The sequence below is a fragment of the Stenella coeruleoalba genome (assembly GCF_951394435.1).
Source record: "Stenella coeruleoalba genome assembly, chromosome: 1".
In the NCBI taxonomy this organism is placed as follows: Eukaryota; Metazoa; Chordata; class Mammalia; order Artiodactyla; family Delphinidae; genus Stenella; species Stenella coeruleoalba.
Window position 1 is genome coordinate 16,874,596 of NC_137169.1, and position 22,512 is coordinate 16,897,107.

Consider the following 22,512-nt stretch of genomic DNA (forward strand, 5'->3'; position numbering starts at 1 on the left):
GAACACCGAGCTTGGGGAACCTACTATTTAATAGCATGCAGAAGGCAACCCTGCTCTTTGTCCCAGAGGGAGACATTACTGTATCCTTCAAGGTTGTTTGCTGCAAACACAACCCTATGACATGGCCTGGGTAGAGTGGTCAGAGCCTTGCATTCTTAGCATACCTAGCAAGATGGGTAGGACCACAAGAGACCTATGGGGTCTCTTCCAACACAGGGTTGTCTACTTTTTAATAATTGAAAGTTATTTTATAGAATTCCAATTTTAACTTATTTTTCCAATTGGAATGCATACATTTATTATTCGAAACGGAGGCAAACTACTTGATTATATTAAGCTTCTTTTGGATTTTTATTAGGGCAAATACGTTTGAGCAGTAGTTGAATTGCTTTGACTTTTTTTTTTTAAATAAACTTATTTATTTATTTATGGCTGCATTTGGTCTTCATTGCTGCGTGCGGGCTTTCTCCAGTTGTGGTGAGCGGGGGCTACTCTTTGTTGCGGTGTGCGGGCTTCTCATTGCGGTGGCTTCTCTTGTTGGGGAGCACGGGCTCTAGGTTTGCGGGCTTCAGTAGTTGTGGCATGCGGGCTTCAGTAGTTGTGGCTCGAGGACTCTAGAGCACAGGTTCAGTAGTTGTGGTGCACGGGCTTTGTTGCTCCGCGGCATGTGGGATCTTCCCAGACCAGGGAGCAAACCCTTGTCCCGTGCACTGGCAGGCAGAATGAGTGCCAAAGTTTTCTAAGATTATTTCCTATTTACTGAGGACTCTGAAAACAAATTATGAAGTTCAAAAAGAACTGTCTTTATGTGGCTTGTTCTGTATTTGCCTGAATTCTGAAGAGTTGGGAAAGAATGTCAGGATACATGAGTGTTAACTATCTGGCATAGGGGCAAGTCCTTTGCATTTAGACCAGAATATCTGCAAAATGATGGGATTTAGTTAGTTCATTAAGGGATATTCCAATTCGGAAAAAAAATCTTATTCTTTATTTTGTTTTTTTAAAGTAATATTGGGTGAACTCTTAAATTTTGGTTCTCATAAATTTTTTTGAAGCTAAATGTTTATTTCAAGGTTTAAAAACATTCTTCTTACAGTGTATTGCTTGTTTTGGGGGAGAAAGGTAACTATGGTGGAGGTGTAATGACAGCAAAAGGTTATATAAACCATATTCTCTAAAGTGACTGGATTTGATAGGAGAGACAGGTGATGCCGATTTTATTTATTCTGTTTAATCCTTTAACCAGACCAGCTGTTTCATTGGATAGGTAAGGAAGGCTTGTTATTCAGGGTTGTTACTCTCTTGATTCTCCATATCTCTTTCCTGTATCCTAAGTATGAAGATGGATTACTTCAGGGGGAAATGTGTTTCAAATGAAAAGAGCATTACTTTGAGTGTATTTTGTGTTAGTGTGAATGTAGTGTCTTTTTCCGACATCACTTCTGTCAATTCCATTGTAACACTAACTCTCAGAGTTAGTGTAGACCCCACAGCTTAAGGGCTCAGCCCCACAAAACTGCCTCCACTGCAGGCACCAGCTGCAGATGGGGTACCCAGGCTATCCACCCTTCTGCATGGCTGATGGCAAATTTGGGGTATGGAGTACGTGTCCTCCCCAGGCAGGCACTCTCCAGCACGACGTGTTGACTAACTTGGAAGCTCTCTAAATCTTGTTCGCCAGTTTTCACAGAGCTCAATCTCCAGTGCTCCCCTCCCCGTCCTCTCTTCCTGAGGTTGGCAGGTAGGGCTGAAAGTTCTAACGCTCTCATCACTTGGTCTTTCTGGTGAGCAGTCCCATCCCAAGGCTATCCAGAGGCCCCATCCTAAGTCATTATTAGGAAGGGGCTCATTATGAATGACAAAAGGTACTGCTACCATTTAGGGGAATTGCAAGGGTTTTAGGAGCTCTGTGGAATCCTGGACAAAGACCAAACACTTATTTTCACCACAGTGAATACCAAAAATTGGATGCGGCTTTTATTCACACTGTTTACTGTTAATATTTGACATCTTTTTATAAGGGATATAATAGTCTGATTGAGAATGTACATTTTTTGCAAAACAAGCTTATTAGCAAATACCTAACCCCCAAATCTTTTCATATGCTCTTTGTGCCTTGTGCCTAGAATGAACTGTGGGGCATGGGAAGATAGGGCATCTGTAGCTGGGAGCGTTTTCCCTTCCCCACATACGAATCCTTTTCCTCAGGGATTGCGTTGTTTGGTGGAGTTTAGTTGGCATCCAGCCAATAATAATAATGATACTAAGAGTTCCATAGCCTCTTTAAATCCAGAGCTCAAGAACCCCAGAAAACTAAAGGGGCTTTGGTTTTGAGATTCTCAAAGGGTAATTTGGACCTCCAAAGCATTTAAGAATGTAGGAGATAATGGTTTTGGTGTGGCTGTCAGGAGGAGTGATAGGTATTGGGAAGGAGTGTGGAAGATCCACCTTATTTCACAATTTATCTTCCTTATGATTGGCAGAATCATTTTTTATGCCTTAAGTTGCTCAACACCAACCAATTCCAAGTTCTGGTACAAATGAACTTCATTATTAAAATAAATAGTGCTTAGTTATTAGTGCAGAATAACTTTTCTAGCCACTCTGGATAGCAGAATGGTACATTGGTACTACATAGCCTCTTTGCTGTTATAGTGATTTGACGTTGTTTAAATAGGAAGTTAACATAAGGAATTACAAATATGTCTGGCTTAGTTTCCTCCATGTTGTTGAAGCTGGCATTGTATATATTGCAAGAACAAAGTCTCTCCCCTGGCCCCCCTACTCCCTCCCCATCTGTGGGTCATCTGGTGACCTTTCAGTACATGAAATTATTAATAATACATGTCAGATGCTTTGCAGAATAATCCTAATTAAATTGGAACTTGACTCTGAAATGACCACCTTTGTAGTGATAGCTCTAAATTTGACTACATTTGTAGTAAAGACAATGAGTACTATAAAAGTACCTTTACTCATTTAAGAGTAGGTGCAAACATTTACTAAGCATTTACCAGAGGCCAGGCACTGTTTTGAATTCCTTACATATATTATCTTATTCAATCAACTTACCCTATGAGAAAAGTATTACTATTTTCATTTTTGAGATAAGGGAGAACTGAGCAGTTATACAGCTTGCCTAAGGTCACATAGCTAGAGTGGTAGAGCCAGTCTGACTCCTGAACCAGTGCTCTTACTTAACTGGGGATCCACAACCAGTTTCTGATAGATTGCTGAACTGTCGGGTGAGGAAGCATAAGAAATGGAAGATTTGTGGGTATATAGATAGAAAGGGGAAGAGTGAACTCTATCTTAAAAATTCTCTCTTCTCGCTTCCCTTCTCCCCAGTAAGATTGAGTGGTTGTCTGCAGGGTGAAGAAATAGGAAGTGAACTTAACCCCTGTTTCTTGCTTCTTCCTCTGCCTTCCTCTTCCCAGTCTGGCAACTGTCATAGGTATATACTTGCCTCTCCATTTGTAGTGATCATATTTGTTTTGATTAATGTCACTTCTTAGGAGAAAGTAGTATAGTATAGAATTTTGGAGCAGAGCCTTGACAGACTGTTTGGGTTTAAATTCCAGTTCTGCCATTTACGGGCTCAGTAATCTTGGTCTATTTGCTTAACTTCGCTGAGCCCTACTTTTCTTACCTGTGAAATGGGGACAGTATAGTACATATCTCAGAGTTGAGAGGACAAAATGTATGAATATGTGTAATATGTTTAGAACAGTATGTGGCATATAGTAAGTGCTATATAAGTATTGCCACTGGCACTATTATTTGAGAACACTTGGGTTGAACCAGTTTTTTTTTTTTTTTGCGGTGCGCGGACCTCTCACTGTTGTGACCTCTCCCGTTGCGGAGCACAGGCTCTGGACGCGCAGGCTCAGTGGCCATGGCTCACGGGCCTAGCAGCTCCGCGGAATGTGGGATCTTCCCGGACCGGGGCACGAACCCGTGTCCCCTGCATCGGCAGGCGGACTCTCAACCACTGTGCCACCAGGGAAGCCCTGAACCAGTTTTAAAGCACCTCTGAAGTATCTTGGTTCGTGATCTCTCAGTATACAACATGAGTTTTTCATTACTAAATATGTAAAGTGCCTGGTTGATACAGATAATTCACAGTGATAATTTGGATTCTACTTTCAAGAAACTCACTTCTGGGTGATCTAAATGTCAGTAGTGTTTATCTTAGTTTAGATTCTTTTGTTACTGGTATTTTTTGTCTTGTTATCATATAGGGCAGTGGTTCTCAAACTTCACTGTGCATTAGAATTTCATAGGAAGTGTTGCGCTCTGATCTATTAGATTTGGGGTGAGGGCCCAGGAATCTGAATTGTTAACAGACTCATTTCAGGTAATTCTGACTCTGGTTGTCCGAAGTGATAGTTTTGGAATTGCTGATGTAGAGGCTGAATTCAAGCCTAACAGGAAAAAGAGATTATAAAAAATATTATCAATAACAATGTGAACATTAATAAACAGAAACCTCATTTAAGATGGAGTCAGGTGACCAGAAGGGGGAGCTCTCACACCCTACCACTAGACTTTAGTTGTAGACCTGAGAAGTACCTTTGTATCTCCAATAGGGAGAAGGTAAAATAACTGGCTGTTTTATTGTTTTAGGTTAACAACTGTCACATTTTCAGTAGTTTGCATGTAGGCAGTGATAATTAATAAACTAAAAAAGCATTTAATTTGGTGTTTAAAGATAGTGATAGGGTCTATTCCAACACCTAAATTATATTGTTAACACCTGTTAAGTAGCTTGGTTTTAGGGACTCCTCTGTAAATACAGGGAAATGCAGGAAATACAGGAAAAAAATAATACGGGAGTCTTCAAGTGAAGAAGGAATACTTGGGTGGATTTCTTGTTTTTTGTGTCATTAGCTAAATAGCAGCAAATATATTCAGTTCATTTTAGCCTATGTTTTTGGTGCACCTGCTTTGTGCAAAGTGTGAGAAGTTTTGATTAGGTAATAGTCCACCAAAGAGAGAAGAAAGTGCAGTGCAAGTTTTGATCCTCTGGACGAAAATAGGTATGGTGGGATTGACTTAACTGGCACAGTTGGTAGAGGAATTCATGTATATTGAATATGTGCTAGGAGCCAGGTCCTTTTATATTACTTAGTCTTTATAACTTTGCAAGGTGTTGGTGTAAATTATAATTAGTTTGTTTTACAAATGAGAAAATTGAGGCAAAAAGAGATTAAGAAACTTGCGTAGGTCACTAGTAAGTGCTGAGCAGAGGTTAAAACCCAGGGTTTTCCTGACTTCAGAGTTAGGAAAATTATTATTGTTATGTATTTAGTTTCTGTAGTTCGGAAAGTCTTCCCAGCTTTACTAAGCAGGACATGCAGGAAGGGCCTGATTGGCTTGGGGGCTGTTTCTCCTGCTGAGAAAAGATCCAGACTTCTGAAAGTTCTCAAAGTAGTAATGTTAGTGATCTTGCCAAACTGTTTGCGGACCACATTTCTCTCACAAGAGTTCTAGTCACCCATTATCTTTCATTGGAAAAGCTTAAAGATCTTCCTCAGAAAGTTTGGCATTTAGTTGTAGTGATTTTGCTCTTAAGAATGCAGAGAGGTTTTGGGACTTCCTTGGCGGCCCAGTGGTTAAGACTTTGCCTTCCAATGCAAGGGGTGCAGGTTCGATCCCTGGTCAGGGAGCTAAGATCCCACATGCCTCATGATCAAAAAACCAAAACATAAAACAGAACAATATTGTGACGTTCAATACAGCTTGTGATAGTTGTGACTTAACCATGTGGCAGTCATATTCATGTCTTTAATTATGGAAACTTTTTGTTTTCAATTTCTTCTTCCTTATTTCCTAGAGAATTTTAATGAAACTTGCAGGAAATGGTAGCTCTTCCTTCACTAGAAGTTTCAGGTTTATAAATGGCCTGATGATTTTGTATTTGCTAGGTAGTATGGGTTACAAATCTTAAAAGTGAATACCATAGGTAGACCGAAGATAAGGATCTTCATATTTAGGGATGACAATTGATTTTAACCATAGTTAAAATTTAATAATAGCATTTATTTTATGTGTTTTTAAGACAAAGTCTCAAAAGTGGTCAAGTTTACTGTAAAGTTACTTGATAAATCCAAATATTATTATAATTTTATTGATTCTAAGACTTTTTCTCTTAACATTTAACACCTCTAAATTTAGGATGTATTTTAAAAATTGTTGTCTTCTTAGCATCCGTGAAATATAGTAATTAGGATTCAGTTCTGCTGCTGTAACAGAGAAGTCCAAAATAATAGGGGCTTAATGAAAGAGAAGTTTCTTTCTCATGTAAAAGTCTTGGAAGGCAATACAGGGCTGGCCCTTCCTATTGTGTTACTCATCCTTAGCATGTAATTTCTGTCTTCTGGTTCAGTGTGACTGCTTCAGCTTCCATTATCATGTCTGCATTCCAGCCTAAAGGCCGGGATAGCAGAAACTATTCCCCTTGTTTTTAAGGCTAGTCTTGAAAATTGCATCCATCGCTTCCATTCCCATTTGCCAGAACTTGGTCACATCTAGCTGCAAAAGAATTTAGGAAATGTAGTTTTTACTAAGAGCCATATGCTTCAGTAAAATTCTGTTACTAAAGAAGAGAGGAAGAATTGGAAGACCGCTAGCAGTGTCTGCCACAGTGATCAAACCTTACTTTCTGTCCAGTGCTTATGATTAAACTCTGTAAAAAAAAATTGCCCCATAATAATGGTCATGAGAAATAGAAGATACAGGAACTGAACTTGAAACTGATTTTTAGGCACCTGGAAAATATTCTGTAGGATGATCAGAACTCTCTCTGCTTACCTTTCTTTTCTTTACTCTGAATTGGAAAGAAATTTTACAGAAGACCTTGTTTCTTAGTAGAATATTATCCTGTTTTTCAGAGGTGGACTGAGGAACCATGAGAAGACAGCTATTCCTGTTTTCTCTTCTTTTATTATTAAGTAAAAGACATTCTTCTAGAATAATTCTCTAGAACTAATTTAGTGCTTGGTTTAGTGTGATTATTTTGATAGGTAATTTGATTTAGTTTAGGGATTAAGATCCTTAACCTAGTATGAGTACTCCTCTAGTGCATTACAGGGAAAATGTAGTCAAGATGGTTTTGATGAGGAACAGGAGAATGTATATTTCCTGTAGGTTACTCACTTGTATATACAGAGAATTTTTTTCTTTTTTTTTGGAAATTAATTAATTTTTGGCTGCATTGGGTCTTTGTTGCTGCACGTGGGCTTTCTCAGTTGTGGCGAGCGGGGGCTACTCTTCGTTGCGGTGCGCAGGCTTCTCATTGTGGTGGCTTCTCTTGTTGCGGAGCACAGGCTCTAGGTGTGCAGGGCTTCAGTAGTTGTGGCACATGGGCTCAGTAGTTGTGGCTCGTGGGCTCTAGAGTGCAGGCTTCGTAGTTGTGGCGCATGGCCTTAGTTGCTCCGCTGCATGTAGGATCTTCCCGGACCAGGGCTTGAACCTGTGTCCCCTGCATTGACAGGCGGATTCTTAACCACTGTTCCACCAAGGAGGCCCTGATACAGAGATGTTAACAGACTTATAAGTCATGATTAAGAGTTGTGAAGGTTACTGTACGATCATATAGGTCTGGCATCCAATCCACAGTTAGATGGTTCTGTGACATTTTTATGTTTAATAAGGTGGCAGCTTTAGCTAACAAGAAATTGTAATCCCTCAGAATTATAACTGAAAAAGGATTTTATCTTAAAATATAGGTATAGAGGGTGTGGTGTTTCTTCTTTATTCTTCCAGAAAAACTGTTACAATTTTTCATTGACTCTAAGATGTCATATATCCCAATTTCGTAGATGTCAAAATGTGGGGGAAAATGGCTGGTAACAAGGGTAAGGAACCTTCGGTAAAGATACGTTCTGATTTTAGAAACGTTTAAGTGTAAAAACAAGCATTCAGAATTGAAATGTAGTAAATCCTTGGCACATTTGTAATCAATAGCTTCTTAGAATGGAGGACTACAGTAAGAGAAGCTAAAGTAATTGTATCTGTTTGTAAGTTAGAATGCTTTAGAGTGATCTGACTTTTTCATTATAAAAATCTAGGTTTTGACCTCTTCATGTCATGAATATTGAATTAGTAACTAGGCAACTTGGCGCTAAAAGAGCTACTGAGACCAGGGATCACCCTGATCTTTGTCCCGTCCCTCATGTTGCTCATCTATTACAGACGGGAGGTGGTGGTGCTCTGCTGCTTATTGGTTATAGCCTGAGTAACTATAGCTCTAAGGTTGGGTAAATGGACCATTCATTGAAGCAGTGGTCTTTGTATTGCAGTCTAGTACACATATACCTGTACACACACATGTGTGGGCATGTACAACTGAAGGAAAAGTTGCACAAATTAACCTGACACACTACGTGGGATTCATTTTCAAATAGCCTCTTCTCTTTCATTATAAAAAGACATGCTGCTCTTTATGCTACTTTTGATTTTTTAAAAAACACTTATGTCGAAAACAACCGGGCTTCCCTGGTGGCGCAATGGTTGAGAATCTGCCTGCCAATGCAGGGGACACGGGTTCGAGCCCTGGTCTGGGAAGATCCCACATGCCGCGGAGCATCTAGGCCCGTGAGCCACAACTACTGAACCTGTGAGTCTGGAGCCTGTGCTCCGCAACGTGATAGTGAGAGGCCCACACACCGCGATGAAGAGTGGCCCTCACTTGCCCCAAATGGAGAAAGCCCTCACACAGAAACGAAGACCCAACACAGCCAAAAATAAATAAATAAATAAATAAATTAAAAAAAGAAAAAAGAAAACAGCCAAGGATCAGAAACTTAGAAAATTGACTCTTATTTGCAAGTCACTATTTCTCTTTTTAGGTTCTTTTAGCCCTAGTAGTTGGGTTGCTGGTTCTGTTATTGCTCTGAATGAGAGAGCCTGTTGCTAATTGAAGGAAAAAAACACATGTATAAGTACAAATAATTAACAGAAATATCTTTAATCCTTTTGTAGGTCATCATCAAATTTGAAATATTTAAAGTGGATACAAAACTGTTTCAGCAATGCAGACAATTAAGTGCGTTGTTGTGGGCGATGGTGCCGTTGGTAAAACATGTCTCCTGATATCCTACACAACAAACAAATTTCCTTCTGAGTATGTACCGACTGTAAGTATAAAGCTTCCATCTATTAGTGAAATATATTATAATTTGATATCCTTTTGAAAACTTTATGTACTGAAATTTTTCTGTTGTCTGCCTTTGTTTCCTGTTTTTAAAGATCTTGACTTACCATGGGTAAATTATATACACTTTAAAATTAAACAGCTGAAAAATCAGTGGAAAGTCAGAAGGGGTGATAAAAGGGTTTGCAAGAAGTGCTGGGAGGCAAAACTCCAATAGACAAGATTCTAAAGAGTGGTGGTCTCAGTCTGGAGAAGTATGCCCTACATTTTGGAAAGAGGTGATTTTTTTTGATATCTTGGCCAATGATTAATCAGTGCTTGGAGATCTTCTGGGATGATTTTGGGGGTCTTGTAACTTCAGGGAAAGTAGTATGTGTCTCCACTTATTCTCCTTAGGGAATAGAAGGAAAGCTTATGGAGCTGTTGTCCTAGCAGTAATGGAGCTCCAGACTGGTTTTTAGAGGCACAGAAGACCTGTTTTTCTTATGAGTACATCAATAGAAGAAGCCTTTGGGGATTCTCTCCCACAAATGCTTTTTATCAGCTCCTTGGAAGAGTAGAGGGAAAATGGGAATAACAAAGATACTGAAGTGAGAGAGACAGTTATTCAGAGTAACACTCATTGTGAATGTGTTTGGGGATCCAGTGTTTGTCCCAGGTTGGTTGACCAATCCAGTGGTGTAATTATATTAAACATAGATGTCTATTCTGTGGTGAGAGAGGAGCTAGGGTTGGCCTGGCCTGGCAATAACCACCTCTGTGAAGTGAGCTCTTTTAGGGGTGGGTTATGAAGCACCTATGTATGATTAATATGGAACTAGTATTGTTTGGAAGTAAAAAGGAAGAAAATGTATCATTACTTTAGGTTAATCTTCAGAGATGAGAGCATTTTTAAGAGGGTGACAGGTTAAAGGCTTGGTAATTATGTTAAATTGTAATTGAAAGTCTATAATGTCCCAGGGCATATAAAGTGATTGAGGTAGGCCCAGGCTTTTGGAAGAAAAATTAGGTTTCTTTGAGGGGGAGAAATCATATTTTTAAATACGAAATCGTATTTTTGAGTTGGCCCATTTGGGGACATTCATAAGTGAAAGAAGTTCTGAGGTTGAAAGGGACTTTTAGGGGACTTTTAGAGATACATCGATTTTGTAGGTCTTGAGTGAGGGCAACTGTCAGATTATTTGTGTTTCAGTCTCCATTTAAAGTTGTTTTCTTGTAAACATGGTTTCTGAGTCTAGGCTTTCTATTTAAGGAGGGCTTATGGGTGTTTTATGTATGTGTTTGTATGTGGATCTCTGGAAGAGGGTTAGGTATGACTTAAGAAAATAACCTGAATGGTTTGAGAGCTTAACCACATTCTTTACACTTCCTTGTTCTTGTTATCAGGAACTGACTTTCCCTTAACTACCACCTCCCCCAAAGCCCTTGCTTCCAATCCACTCTTGCTTACATTTAAACAAACTCCCAACAACCCACTAAAACATGAACCAGAAAATTAGTGTTAAACAGAGCTGATCTTAAAATGTAACATCCTTCTCCTGGTTGCAAAGCCTTGCTTTTCAATTGTAAATTAATTCAGGAGTCCATGAATTAGTGTTGGGTCTTTTTTCATTTAGCACTGTTAGCTCCCATTTTCACAAATAACTTAGTACAACCAATATTAGTATATACTAAGTTTGTTAATGGGTTTTACAGTCTGTTTACAAATAGTATACCCTATTCACTATCCTTAAGTGTATATAAACACACACACCCCCCTACCTATATACTATCCTTAAGTATACCCAATTCAAAGAAGATATCTTAGGTCATGTGATTTGTACCCAATAACATGAGTTTTATTCATGAAGTCCCAACAAATAATCTGCCAGCCGTTTCTTAGACACTTTCCTTGAGTACCTTGAGGGAACCTACATTTCTCTCTAATGGGAATGTTTGCAACAAGGCTGCTCCTGTCTTCAACCCTGAAAGGAAAAAGATTATCATGGATCTAGGAGATTTTAATACTAGATTAAAAGGAAATGGTCTATGAAGAAATAATTTCTTAGAAATCAGGTTGAAAATTGAGGTAAACTTTAAACTGCTGTCTCAGAAGTTTCAGACTTGAATAGGATCATCTTGTATAGTCAGGGGACTCTGCTCCTGTGACACCTCTAAGCCTTCTGTGGATTTTTATCCAAGCTGCTGGGGTAGAGCAGACATCCCAGAATACATCTCCTGCCACTTTTTTCTAGAACTATTAGGTCATGGAAGGGCTTAGTTGGCAAGGTTGGTCATATAAGAAAGATGGACTAAGAGATGGTTGAGTCTTGGGAAAGAAACATTGTCTTAGCTTAAGAGTTGTCCTGTCCTGTTTTGACCATCCCCTTGCACACTAACAATGTCATATTTTTATGTTTTAGGTTTTTGACAACTATGCAGTCACAGTTATGATTGGTGGAGAGCCTTATACTCTTGGACTTTTTGATACTGCAGGTGAAAACTTGATGTCTTTTACAATGTTTTGGTCTGTAACTATAACACTTGGTGGTTGTCTTTTTTTGGACATTTGGGAAACTAGAATATTAGCAAACCATTTGCCTTTTGTTAATAGCAGGATTGAATATTATGATGGTCGATGCTCGACCAAGAAGCAGTCCCAGACCTGGAATAGCAAATAGGCATTTGGGGTACCCTGGATGGATGGTGTGGAAGGAGATAAAATAGGATGAGAGCAGAGTACCTTAGACAGGCTGTACTATCACTCTGATATTTGAAGACTTAATATATGTGTCTGCATATTATATGTACAGATAGCTTCTTATTTTACACTATAACTTGTTATTGTATACTATATTTGAAAATATTTTGAGGGCAAACCAATAATCTAGCTCACAGTATTGACATTTGTGGTCAACTTTTCAGATTTAAGGAACAGATTTCTTTCTTCCTTAAGTATTCCCAATTTCTCAGTGTTTTTTCCTTGTTTTAACAGTAGCTGCACATCTTCATTTCTGACTTTTCTCTGTTGTTTCTGTTGTCATCAGCTCAGTTAGGCAAAGGAAAAATTCAGAAAGGTATCCTTTTGGTATGTAGGAATCCTAACTTTTTCACTTTTTATGAGTTACCCTCTCACTGTCTGTCAGCTGACATATTGCTCTTATGGAGTGTATCATACTGCCCACTTTAAGGAACTGTCTAGATTCAATTGGGAGGGTGAAATGGAGAGACAATAGTAAACAGTTAAGTTTAGAGACCAGTGGCTTTCTTTTTTTTTTTTGATAAAGTTATTTATTTTTATTTTGGGCTGCGTTGGATCTTCATTGCTGCGCGCGGGCTTTCTCTAGTTGCGGCGAGCAAAGGCTACTCTTCGTTGCAGTGCACAGGCTTCTCATTGCGGTGGCTTCTCTTGTTGTGGAGCATGGGCTCTAGGCATGCAGGCTCAGTAGTTGCGGCGCACGGGCTTAGTTGCTCCGCGGCATGTGGGATCTTCCCGGGCCAGGGCTCGAACACATGTCCCCTGCATTGGCAGGCGGATTCTTAACCACTGTGCCACCAGGGAAGCCCCAGAGATCAGTGGCTTTCTAATGGTGTTTTAGGCCTTTAAAGTTTTTATGAATTAAAAATTAGGGGTAATGGTATATTAGAGGAAACTTGGAAGATAGACAAAATGAGATAATGACCTACATTTCGTGGTAGGTGAGGGATTTTTTGTGTTTCTGTGTGCCCTTGGAGGCAATCTATATACAGAGAGAAGACAATTTATGGCTACATGGGGTTGAAAATTAATTTAAAATTTTATTTTCAAATTTCAAAGCTTATTTTTATAAACCTTTATGGTTTAATCAGTGTTTAATTTTTTAGCTTTACTGAAGTATAATACAATAGAATTCACTCATTTTAAGTGTTCGGTTTATTTTTGCTGACCATATAGTTGTGTAACCTCCACCATAATCAATATACATCATCCTAAAGAGTTTCCTTTTGCCCTTTATAGTCAGTCCCTTCCCTTGACCTGGCCCTAGGCAACCACATATCTGCTTTCTGTCACTATGATTTTGCTTTTCTAGAATTTCATATCAGTGGAACCATACAGTCTGTAGCCTTTTGTGTTTTACTTCTTTCACTTAGCAAATTTGTTTGAGATTCGTCTATGTTATGTGTATCAGTAGTTTGTTTCTTTTTATTGTTGAGTTGTATTCCAGTCAATGAATATAGCACAGTTTGTTTTATCCATTTACGAGTTGCTGGTTGTTTGGGTTCTAATTTTAAGCTATGATGGATAATGGTGCTATGAACATTTGTATGCAGGTCTTTGTACAGTGTTAGTTTGGGAGTGGGTAAGCCTTTAAGTTTAGTTGCACACTTATTAAATCTTTTATTAAAACAGTCGGTTTTGACAGATTGTTCTCAAGGTGGCCTAGGGTCCTTTAATTAATATTGGTTTATTTAATTTGGATTGGTCAGACTTTAATCCCAGTCAGCCTCATTTACAACTGTTAAATTTCTTTTAGCACTTTAGATTGCATTTATAAATTTAATGTATTTACTTTTCTGTTTTGAGCAATTCAGTTTGCTTGACCTGACAAGTGAAACATTTCCAAGTTTTTACATATGTAACTTTAATAAACCTGATAATTTATGATTTTCTGTATTTGTTTTAATTTATCTTAAACAGTATTATTTACAACTTTCATAAAATTGTTAACATTTTCAACAAAAAACCTCAAGATCAGTTACTCAATTACACAGTTTAAATTGGAATCAGAAAACTAATCTATTGTGTTCTTTAACATGGTGATAGTTTTTTAAAAAATAAATAAATTTATTTATTTATTTTTGGCTGCGTTGGGTCTTCGTTGCTGCGTGCAGGCTCTCTCTAGTTGCGGCGAGTGGGGGCTACTCTTCGTTGCGGTGCGCGGGCTTCTCATTGCAGTGGCTTCTCTTATTGTGGAGCATGGGCTCTAGGCAAGCAGGCTTCAGTAGTTGTGGCACACAGGCTCAGTAGTTGTGGCTCATGGGCTCTAGAGCACAGGCTCAGTAGTTGTGGCACATGGCCTTAGTTGCTCCGCGACATGTGGAATCTTCCTGGACCAGGGCTCAAACCCATGTCCCTTGCATTGACAGGCGGATTCTTAACCATTGTGCCACCAGCAAAGTCCCATGGTGATTGTTTTAAATACTATAGACACTGAGTGTTAAATAAGAATAGGTTATTCCTAAATGTAACTGAAAATTAACAATAATAATGTTGATTTATTTCATCTCTATATTAGATTCTGAATCTTTCTAGGGGTTAAAGGCCATTCACTAAGGAAATTATTTTACTCTACCAGGCAAATTGGGGAGTTTTCACCTCAACTGGTTAAGGTCGCTATAAGCCAGAGATCTTTTTTGACAGGCACTGGAGACCTGGGACTGTAGGCATCCAGATTGAGTCTCCTATCTTTGACATACCTACAAGGAGACTCTGTGTCTTTCTCCAAAGGCCTTAATCTCAGAGTCCTGGTTCAAGTCGTGCCATTAACTCAATTTTCTTTCTGCTAAAGCTTTCATCCCCACTGAGATAGCCTCTGACTTCCTTTAACTGTTTGGTTACTTTTAACCTGTTGATTGTGTTATTTTATTTTGAATTCTTTAATTTATTCTTTTTTAAAACCTTTTTAAAATTGAAGTATAATTAATTTACAATGTTGTGTTAATATCAGGTGTACTGCAAAGTGATTCAGTTTTTTATATATATATATATATGTTTTTCTTTTTCAGATTCTTTTCCATTATAGGTTATTACAAGATATTGAATATAGTCGTTTTGAATTCTTTTTATACTATTCCTGTCTTTGGCTGAAACTCTTGTAGATATATTAAAATAATATCACTTAAGACCAGAGATAGGACTCTCCCTCTGTTTCATAGCTTTATTTCTGCCCCTGTGGTCACAACACCAAATTCTGTTTTGTTTTTTTTTAATATTTTTAAATTTATTTGGCTGCGCTGGGTCTTAGTTGTGACTCGCGGGGTCTTTTTAGTTGAGGCATGCGAACTCTTAGTTGCAGCACGTGGGATCTAGTTCCCTGACCAGGGATCAAACCTGGGCCCCCTGCATTGGGAGCACAGAGTCTTAGCCTCTGGACCACCAGGGAAGTCCCCCAAATTCTTGTTTAATGAGTTTCCACAGTTATTTATTTATTTTTTTCATATGTTTTACTATTGTGTATATAGTTCTGTACTTAAATTTTTTCACAATATGTTTATCATAGGCTCTTTTTCATATTGAATAATTCCAATTCCACCACCAATTCCTTTCTATGTCAAAATTAAAAATATTATTCTTTATTATAGAGATTACAGGTTTTGCTTATTACAGGAAAATCAAAATATAGATAAGCTAAAGGAGAAAATGAAAAAGCATCTATATCCAGAGACAATCACATCTTAGTGTATGTCCTAAACAGAGCTCTTCCTATACATTCATTGTATTTATACATAGGAAAAAAAAGGATATTCTTCTCTCTGTACCTGACTTTATCTCTTAAAAGAAAAGCATGGTGATACCTCTCAGTGTTGTACTTGTGTGTCATAGTCTTCATGGTTCCACAGTAGTCCGTTGTGTGGCAGTTCACACCACAATTTGTTTAACTTCTTTTGTTAATATAGGGGTCTGTTTGCAGTTTTCTTTCATGTTATGATCTTTACTACAGAAACATTTTAGTATTTGGACACACATTCTTTTTTGTCACTTTTTGTCTTGATTTAACTTCAGGCTTACAGAAAAGTTGCTAATACAAAGAACTCCTTACCAGATTCACCAATTCTTAACCTTTGTGACATTCTCCAGCTCTATATGCATATTGCTTTTATTTCTACGCCATTTGAGAGTTAGGTTGCATACATCATGGCCTTTTGTTCCTTAATGCTTCACTGTATATTTCTTAAGAGCAAGGATATTCTCTTATAGTGCACTTACCAAATTTAGGAAATTTGACATTATATATAACATTTTAAACTTTAACCTGTAGTCAACTCTCTAATTTTGTCAATTGTCCTAATATTGTCCCTTAGAGCAATTTTTCTTGTATAGGTTCTGACCTAGGATCGCACATTGCATGTAGTTGTCGCTCTCTTTGGTTAGTATCCTTTAGTATGGAACCTCAGCCTTTTATGGTATTGGCATTTTTTTAAGCAAACAGGCCACTTATTTTACAGAATGTTTCTCAGTTTGAGGTTGTCCATTTCCTCATGAGTAGATTCAGGATATTGCGTATTTGGTTAGAATACCAGATCAGTAATGTTACGTCCATCTCAGGGTATCACCTTTTGGTAAAAGTAATTCTGATCACTTGATTAAGGTGTTGTCCAGTTTTCCTACTATATGTTTAGAATTTTTCCTTTTATAATTAATAATTAATTGTGAGGAGATACATTAAAATGGTGTAAATATTCTGTTGTCATTAAATAGCACCCCCTCTAGATTTAATAACCATTGACAATTCTTGCCTGAATCAATTTTTCCTACAGTTGTTGCAAAATGGGAATCTAGGTGCTAGATATGCTCATTGCTACAGAGGTCTGGACAGAGATAAGACAGCAAACAGCTGTAACATGCTAGCGACTTGTTCTGCACCACAGTGACTTGTCCTGAATATCATTCATTCAACTAGGGAAGAAAATATTAACACGTTTATTCTGGATAATGAGTTTTTGTTGATACCTCCAATTTAGTCCAACTCAGGCAGTCTTCTTTACCTTCATCAATTCCATATTTTCATCTCCATTTCTTCTATAGTTAGAAGCTAGGTTCCCCAAAAGATGTACCTGTTTTCAGTCCTGCAATACACACAAAATAGTTTCAGAATTGCTATACCATACCACTGTGAAAAACAAATATGTAAGAAGAGTTCAAGATTTGTTTGCAGTAATTTTTTTCTTTGGTCTAATAGCATACACAGTTCCTTGTTCAAAAATTACTTGGATTTGTTATCCCCACCCCCCCCAAAGTGTGGCTATATTATTTGTAATACAGTTGGGTTCATTTATGTTTACATTAAATTTGTTTTTCCCCATTCTCATTTATTTATATATAGTCTTAATTGTTTTCTTAGGTTCAATTTTCAAAAGCTAGCTTCATTTTTAAATTTTAATCATTGTAATCACAGTCAATCATTCCGGGCTTACCATGGTAATAAACAAGAGAAAGGTTGGACTTTGATGCTAGAAAGAGCAGTTAGCTAGATAGTTGACAAGTTGCTTAACTGTGTGGGGCTTAATTACCTTGATATGTAAAATGTTTAAAATATTTTCCTTTTAGAGGTGTTGTGAAGATTCAGTGATAGTTTAATAAAGTGTATACATATGTAAAAACTCAGGAGCTGTGTATTTATGATTCACACACTTTACTATTAAAAAAACCCAGCACAGGGACTGGAATGTGTTTGGTGTACAGCTAATATTATTCTCTTCCTTAGCAGAAGAATATTCAGAACAAGTCATAGTGGTGCACTTTGACCTGGTTTAGCTGATTCTGTTTTTTGTTTGTTGTGTTTTTTAAAAATAAACTCCTTTCATTGAGGTGTTTTCTAGTATCTGGCAACCTTCTGCAGTTGCTGATCAATTACATTATCAGGAATGACAACGCTCTCCATAGAGATATTTATAGCTGCTTTGGTCTCTAGTTTAGTGCTACTGTAGAACCTTCCAAAGGCGTTACGACTAAGATTTGAATCTTCAGTAAATTCTGCATTAACATGCAATAGTATAGATTTTTACAGATGTTATACATAACATGGTAGGAATCTCAGGTTCCAGAGTGTCCTCATTTATTTTTGGATTTTTTTTCTTTTATGATATAAAAGGTACGGAATTATTTAGGAGTAAGCTCCATAGCACAGAGGAAGCAGGGATCACTAAGGGCCATTAAATTTTGAGTACTTGCTTGTAGAAAAAATGTTTAGGTTTTAATTTGTAGCGGTAAATTTTGTGAAATCTTTAATTTGTCTTCTTGGGTTTACAATGTCCTACTGGAATTCTCTGAAAGTGTTGTTTTTTAGCAGTATTCTTATTTTTCATACCATGAGATCACTTCAGATTTTTCATATGGACCAGAGCCCTCAGTTCAAACTGACTTAGTTCCTCTTGAATTCAAATTCTGAATATGGAGGAAGGAAAAAAACCAGCAACTCATGAGATGTATCCTTGCTTTTTGTCAAGTATTAGAAGTTAAGTGATGAGCTGGTGTACTGTTAGAGTAGATATAATTTAAGACTTGTAGTCAAAACCTGTCTTACGCAGTAGAGTGAAAATTTCTTGATCATGTTGTGTACCTTAAAGTATGTTAAATGATAGTGCTGCCTCATACTTAGAGGATAGATTTTAGCTGGATAAATTATGCTTGGATATTGAAGAATCTTGCTCATCTAAGGGATCGTACCCATTCTGTTTCCTTAAATGTAGCAATTGTAGCAAATGTAGATGTAAGGTAGCCTACTTTTTGTTTATCGAACAATTTTAATTTTTTTCTCCTTGGGAAAGGAAAAGATTTATAGCTTTGAGGGCTTGTTCATTGCAAGTAAATGGACAGACCAGTACAGCTTTGGATCTAGTGTTAAGAAAGAATGGCAGGGGCTTCCCTGGTGGCGCAGTGGTTGAGAGTCCGCCTGCCGATGCAGGGGACCATGGGTTCGTGCCCCGGTCCGGGAAGATCCAACATGCCGCGGAGCGGCTGGGCCCTTGAGCCATGGCCGCTGAGCCTGCGCGTCCGGAGCCTGTGCTCTGAAATGGGAGAGGCCACAGCAGTGAAAGGCCCGCGTACTGCAAAAAAAAAAAAAAAAAAGAATGACTGTATTTGTTTTCTGTCACCAGTCCATTTGAATAGAAGGTTGGTTGCATGTAAAACATTGGGCATTTATTTAGATGCCCCTAGTGGTGCTCAGGAATACAGACTTGGATCTGTTTTTGTTGCAGGGGCTGAATGACTAAAAATGAAGCCTTTTCTAGTATGCCAGACTTAATTTTTGTGAAATATATTCCATTTGAATAGGGTCTAGGGCTAAGAAAAGGTATGTGAATGTCTGTACTTTTTACACAGCTTGGTTAACTGTTTTGTTGTCTTATTTTCTACATTTACTTTTTGTTTTGTTGTTTTATTGGAGCTTTGGTTGTGATGCCTCAAAGCTCCAGCTAGCGTTAGAGCTCAGGCAGTTTGAGACAATTGTTAAGAGTTTGGCTGATTTTGTTTTCCCCATTCTTTCTTTTCCAAATCCCTTCTATGTCTACAGTTGTACATTATATTAATAATTTAAGAAGTGAGAATTACACATCTTAGTGCATACCTTTGAATTCCTTTGATTCTAACCCTAGCATATTGCTATAGTAAGTATTCAGTAAATGCTAGAGGTACTGATGGTGGTTTTATTGTTTTGTAATATCTGCTGTTTGGACTTCTCCTTCAACCTTTATTTACTTTCCATAGAGTATTATCCTGACAGTACCTTTATTGTCTACTTATGTTGTATTATTTAAGTGGCAATAAGAATGACATCGTTAATTATCATGTTTTGATAGCTACCCTAAATTCTTGTATTCTCTCTCAATGCTGGCAAAAACAAAACAAAACAAAAAAAATCACTGGCATACAAAATATTTAACTTTCCTTTTTTCCCCTTAAAGGTTTTTTTTTATTGTGGTAAAATAATATAACATAAAATTTACCATTTTAACCATTTTTAGCATACGGTTCAGTGTCATTAATTACTTACCTATTCTTTTATTTGTTTGTTTTTTGGTTTTTTTTTGTTTTTGGGCTGTGTGACATGTGGGATCCTAGTTCCCTTACCAGGGATTGAACCTGTGCCCTCTGCAGTGAAAGTGCAGAGTCCCAACCACTGGACCACCAGGGAATTCCCTTTTTGTTTTGTTTCTGTTTGTTTGTTTGTTTGTTTTTTAGGGCTATTCTTTTAATACATAGGATTGTTGTAGCTCACTTTTGAAATTGGACTGTTAAATCCTTCCTCTGTGACTCTTCCCTTCCCTTCACAGTTCTGGAAATGTGTATGGATATTTTAAAACACTTTTTATCTGGCAATAATTTCAAACCTACAGAACGGTTGCAAAAATAGTATCAGGAGCCCACATACATCCTTTAACCAAATTTACTAGTTGTTAATGTTTTACCCTATTTGCTGTATTTTTCTCTTTCAACATATTCATACATAATTTTTTCCCCCTGAACTATTTGAGAGTAAGTTGCCATTTAGCCTTGAATAAGTATGTATTTCCTAAGAGCAGAGACATTTTTGTATAATGGTAATCAACTTAAGGTAATTTAGCATTGATACCATACTCTAATCTAACATCTATATTCCAGTTTTATCAGTTGATCCACGTCCAGTTTTTTCTGCTTTTAGCATAGGACCATGTATTGCATTTAATTGTCATGTCTCTTTAGTTTCTTATAATTTGGATCAGTTCTTCAGCTCTCCTGCCCCCCCCCCTTTTTTTTGGTCTTTCATGATGTTTTTATTGAATACAGGCCCAGGAATCCTCTCTCCCTCTTCCCCTTACAAAAATGTTCTTCATTTTGGGTTTGGTCTGTTTCCTCATGATTAGATACAAGTTATGCTATTTTGGTTGGAATACTACCTTAGTGATGTCTTTCTCAGGATATAAATGTAGAGGCATATGATACTCATCTGCCACTCATTGGTGATGGCAATCTAGATCACTCAGTCAAGGTGATGTTGTTTCTTCACAATGTAGTTATGTTCTTCCCCTTGTGGTTTATTAATAATCTTTAAGACCATACAAATATTCTCCTTTTCACCAGAGTTTCCTCCATATTGATTTAGCATCCATTGATTCTTGTTGAATTTTTTTCTGTGTGTTTTCAGTTTCAGGTAGTGGTCTTACATGTACACATTAACTAAACATGTGAATCTGCTTTGGTAGTCATGGGCAGTGGATTTTGTCAGCTGGGTTTCATTGAGATTTTTCTTCCCTTAGATAGTTTCACTGTGATTGTTTCTTAATCAGATAGGAGTAGATTTGATTTTTAACTATTTCTATAGCAACAGTTTATTTTTGTTACATTATTGTTTGGTTGCTAGTAGACACAAAGATTGAAAACTACAAATCAGTAACAAAGCAAATAATTAATACATAACAAATTCATTGCTGTTCTAAGGACCTGAAATTTTTTTTTGGTTTTTGGTTTTGCTTTTCTTTACTGATGTGTAGTTGACTTACAATATTATATTAGTTTCAGCTGTATAACAGTTATTTGATATTTTTATATATTACACATCATACAAAGTTATTATAATATTATTGACTGTATTCCCTGTGCTGTACATTACATCCCTGTGACTTATTTATTTTATAACTGATAGTTTGTACCTTTTAACTAGAATTAGCTGAGTGAGAATATTGCTCAAATATTCTATTACAAAGCCATATATTTTGTTAAATAAGTTGCCTTCTTATTAATGATAAATGTGCTGTTAGCTGCATGCTTAGTCTGTTGACTGATTTGTGATTTTAATGCTATGAGGGCACCAAGATTCAGTTGCTGATTTCTCCAGTTTTTTTTCCCCCTTAGGGCAAGAGGATTATGACAGATTACGACCGCTGAGTTATCCACAAACAGATGTATTTCTAGTCTGTTTTTCAGTGGTCTCTCCATCCTCATTCGAAAATGTGAAAGAAAAGGTGAGTTAGTCAGATATTCTTGTCCTGAAAAAAAGGTTGTCATAGAACTTCTGTTGATTGTAAATAGCTTTGGAGGCTTGTGGATTAATGCAGGTGTATTTTTTAAAATATCTTTTCTCTAGTGGGTGCCTGAGATAACTCACCACTGTCCAAAGACTCCTTTCTTGCTTGTTGGGACCCAGATTGATCTCAGAGATGACCCCTCTACTATTGAGAAACTTGCCAAGAATAAACAGAAGCCTATCACCCCAGAGACTGCTGAAAAACTGGCCCGTGACCTGAAGGCTGTCAAGTATGTGGAGTGTTCTGCACTTACACAGGTGAGGACTGTGGAACCCCACGTTTATTTACAGTGGAGTGGTTTCGAGCAGCAGTAGGATTCAGGGCTTATTTCTGACAGCGGTCTGCAGTGCTCAAGAAAGCTGCCCAGGAAGACTGTGACCAGCTTCACAGTATATATTCTTTTGTTAGAGGTCTCTGTTTTTATGGAGAAAATTATTAGTTTCTAAATAAAGCTCTTGTGTTGGTGAGTTCCCACGTTTTACTGAATCATTTGTAGTGGTCAGGGATTGTGTTAAAAACAAAAATTAACGGAAAGGTCCAGATTAGCACACACTTACAAGAATCTGTGAATGATTCCCCTCCCTCCCCCCCCAAACTTAAAATCTCATCTA

At 37.6% G+C, this 22,512-nt stretch overlaps 1 protein-coding gene across 2 annotated transcripts in view; it reads left to right on the plus strand.

The window, feature by feature from the left end:
* CDC42 (cell division cycle 42) overlaps nucleotides 1-22,512 on the plus strand; it is a 41,055-nt gene that overhangs the window by 13,152 nt on the left and 5,391 nt on the right. For both annotated transcript variants that reach the window (XM_079943209.1, XM_079943210.1), the window contains exons 2-5: nucleotides 8,986-9,140; nucleotides 11,560-11,632; nucleotides 21,729-21,838; nucleotides 21,961-22,158. In XM_079943209.1, coding sequence (XP_079799335.1) covers nucleotides 9,036-9,140; nucleotides 11,560-11,632; nucleotides 21,729-21,838; nucleotides 21,961-22,158 — 486 coding nt within the window. In that variant the 5' untranslated portion in view covers nucleotides 8,986-9,035. The remainder of the gene's footprint in view (nucleotides 1-8,985; nucleotides 9,141-11,559; nucleotides 11,633-21,728; nucleotides 21,839-21,960; nucleotides 22,159-22,512) is intronic.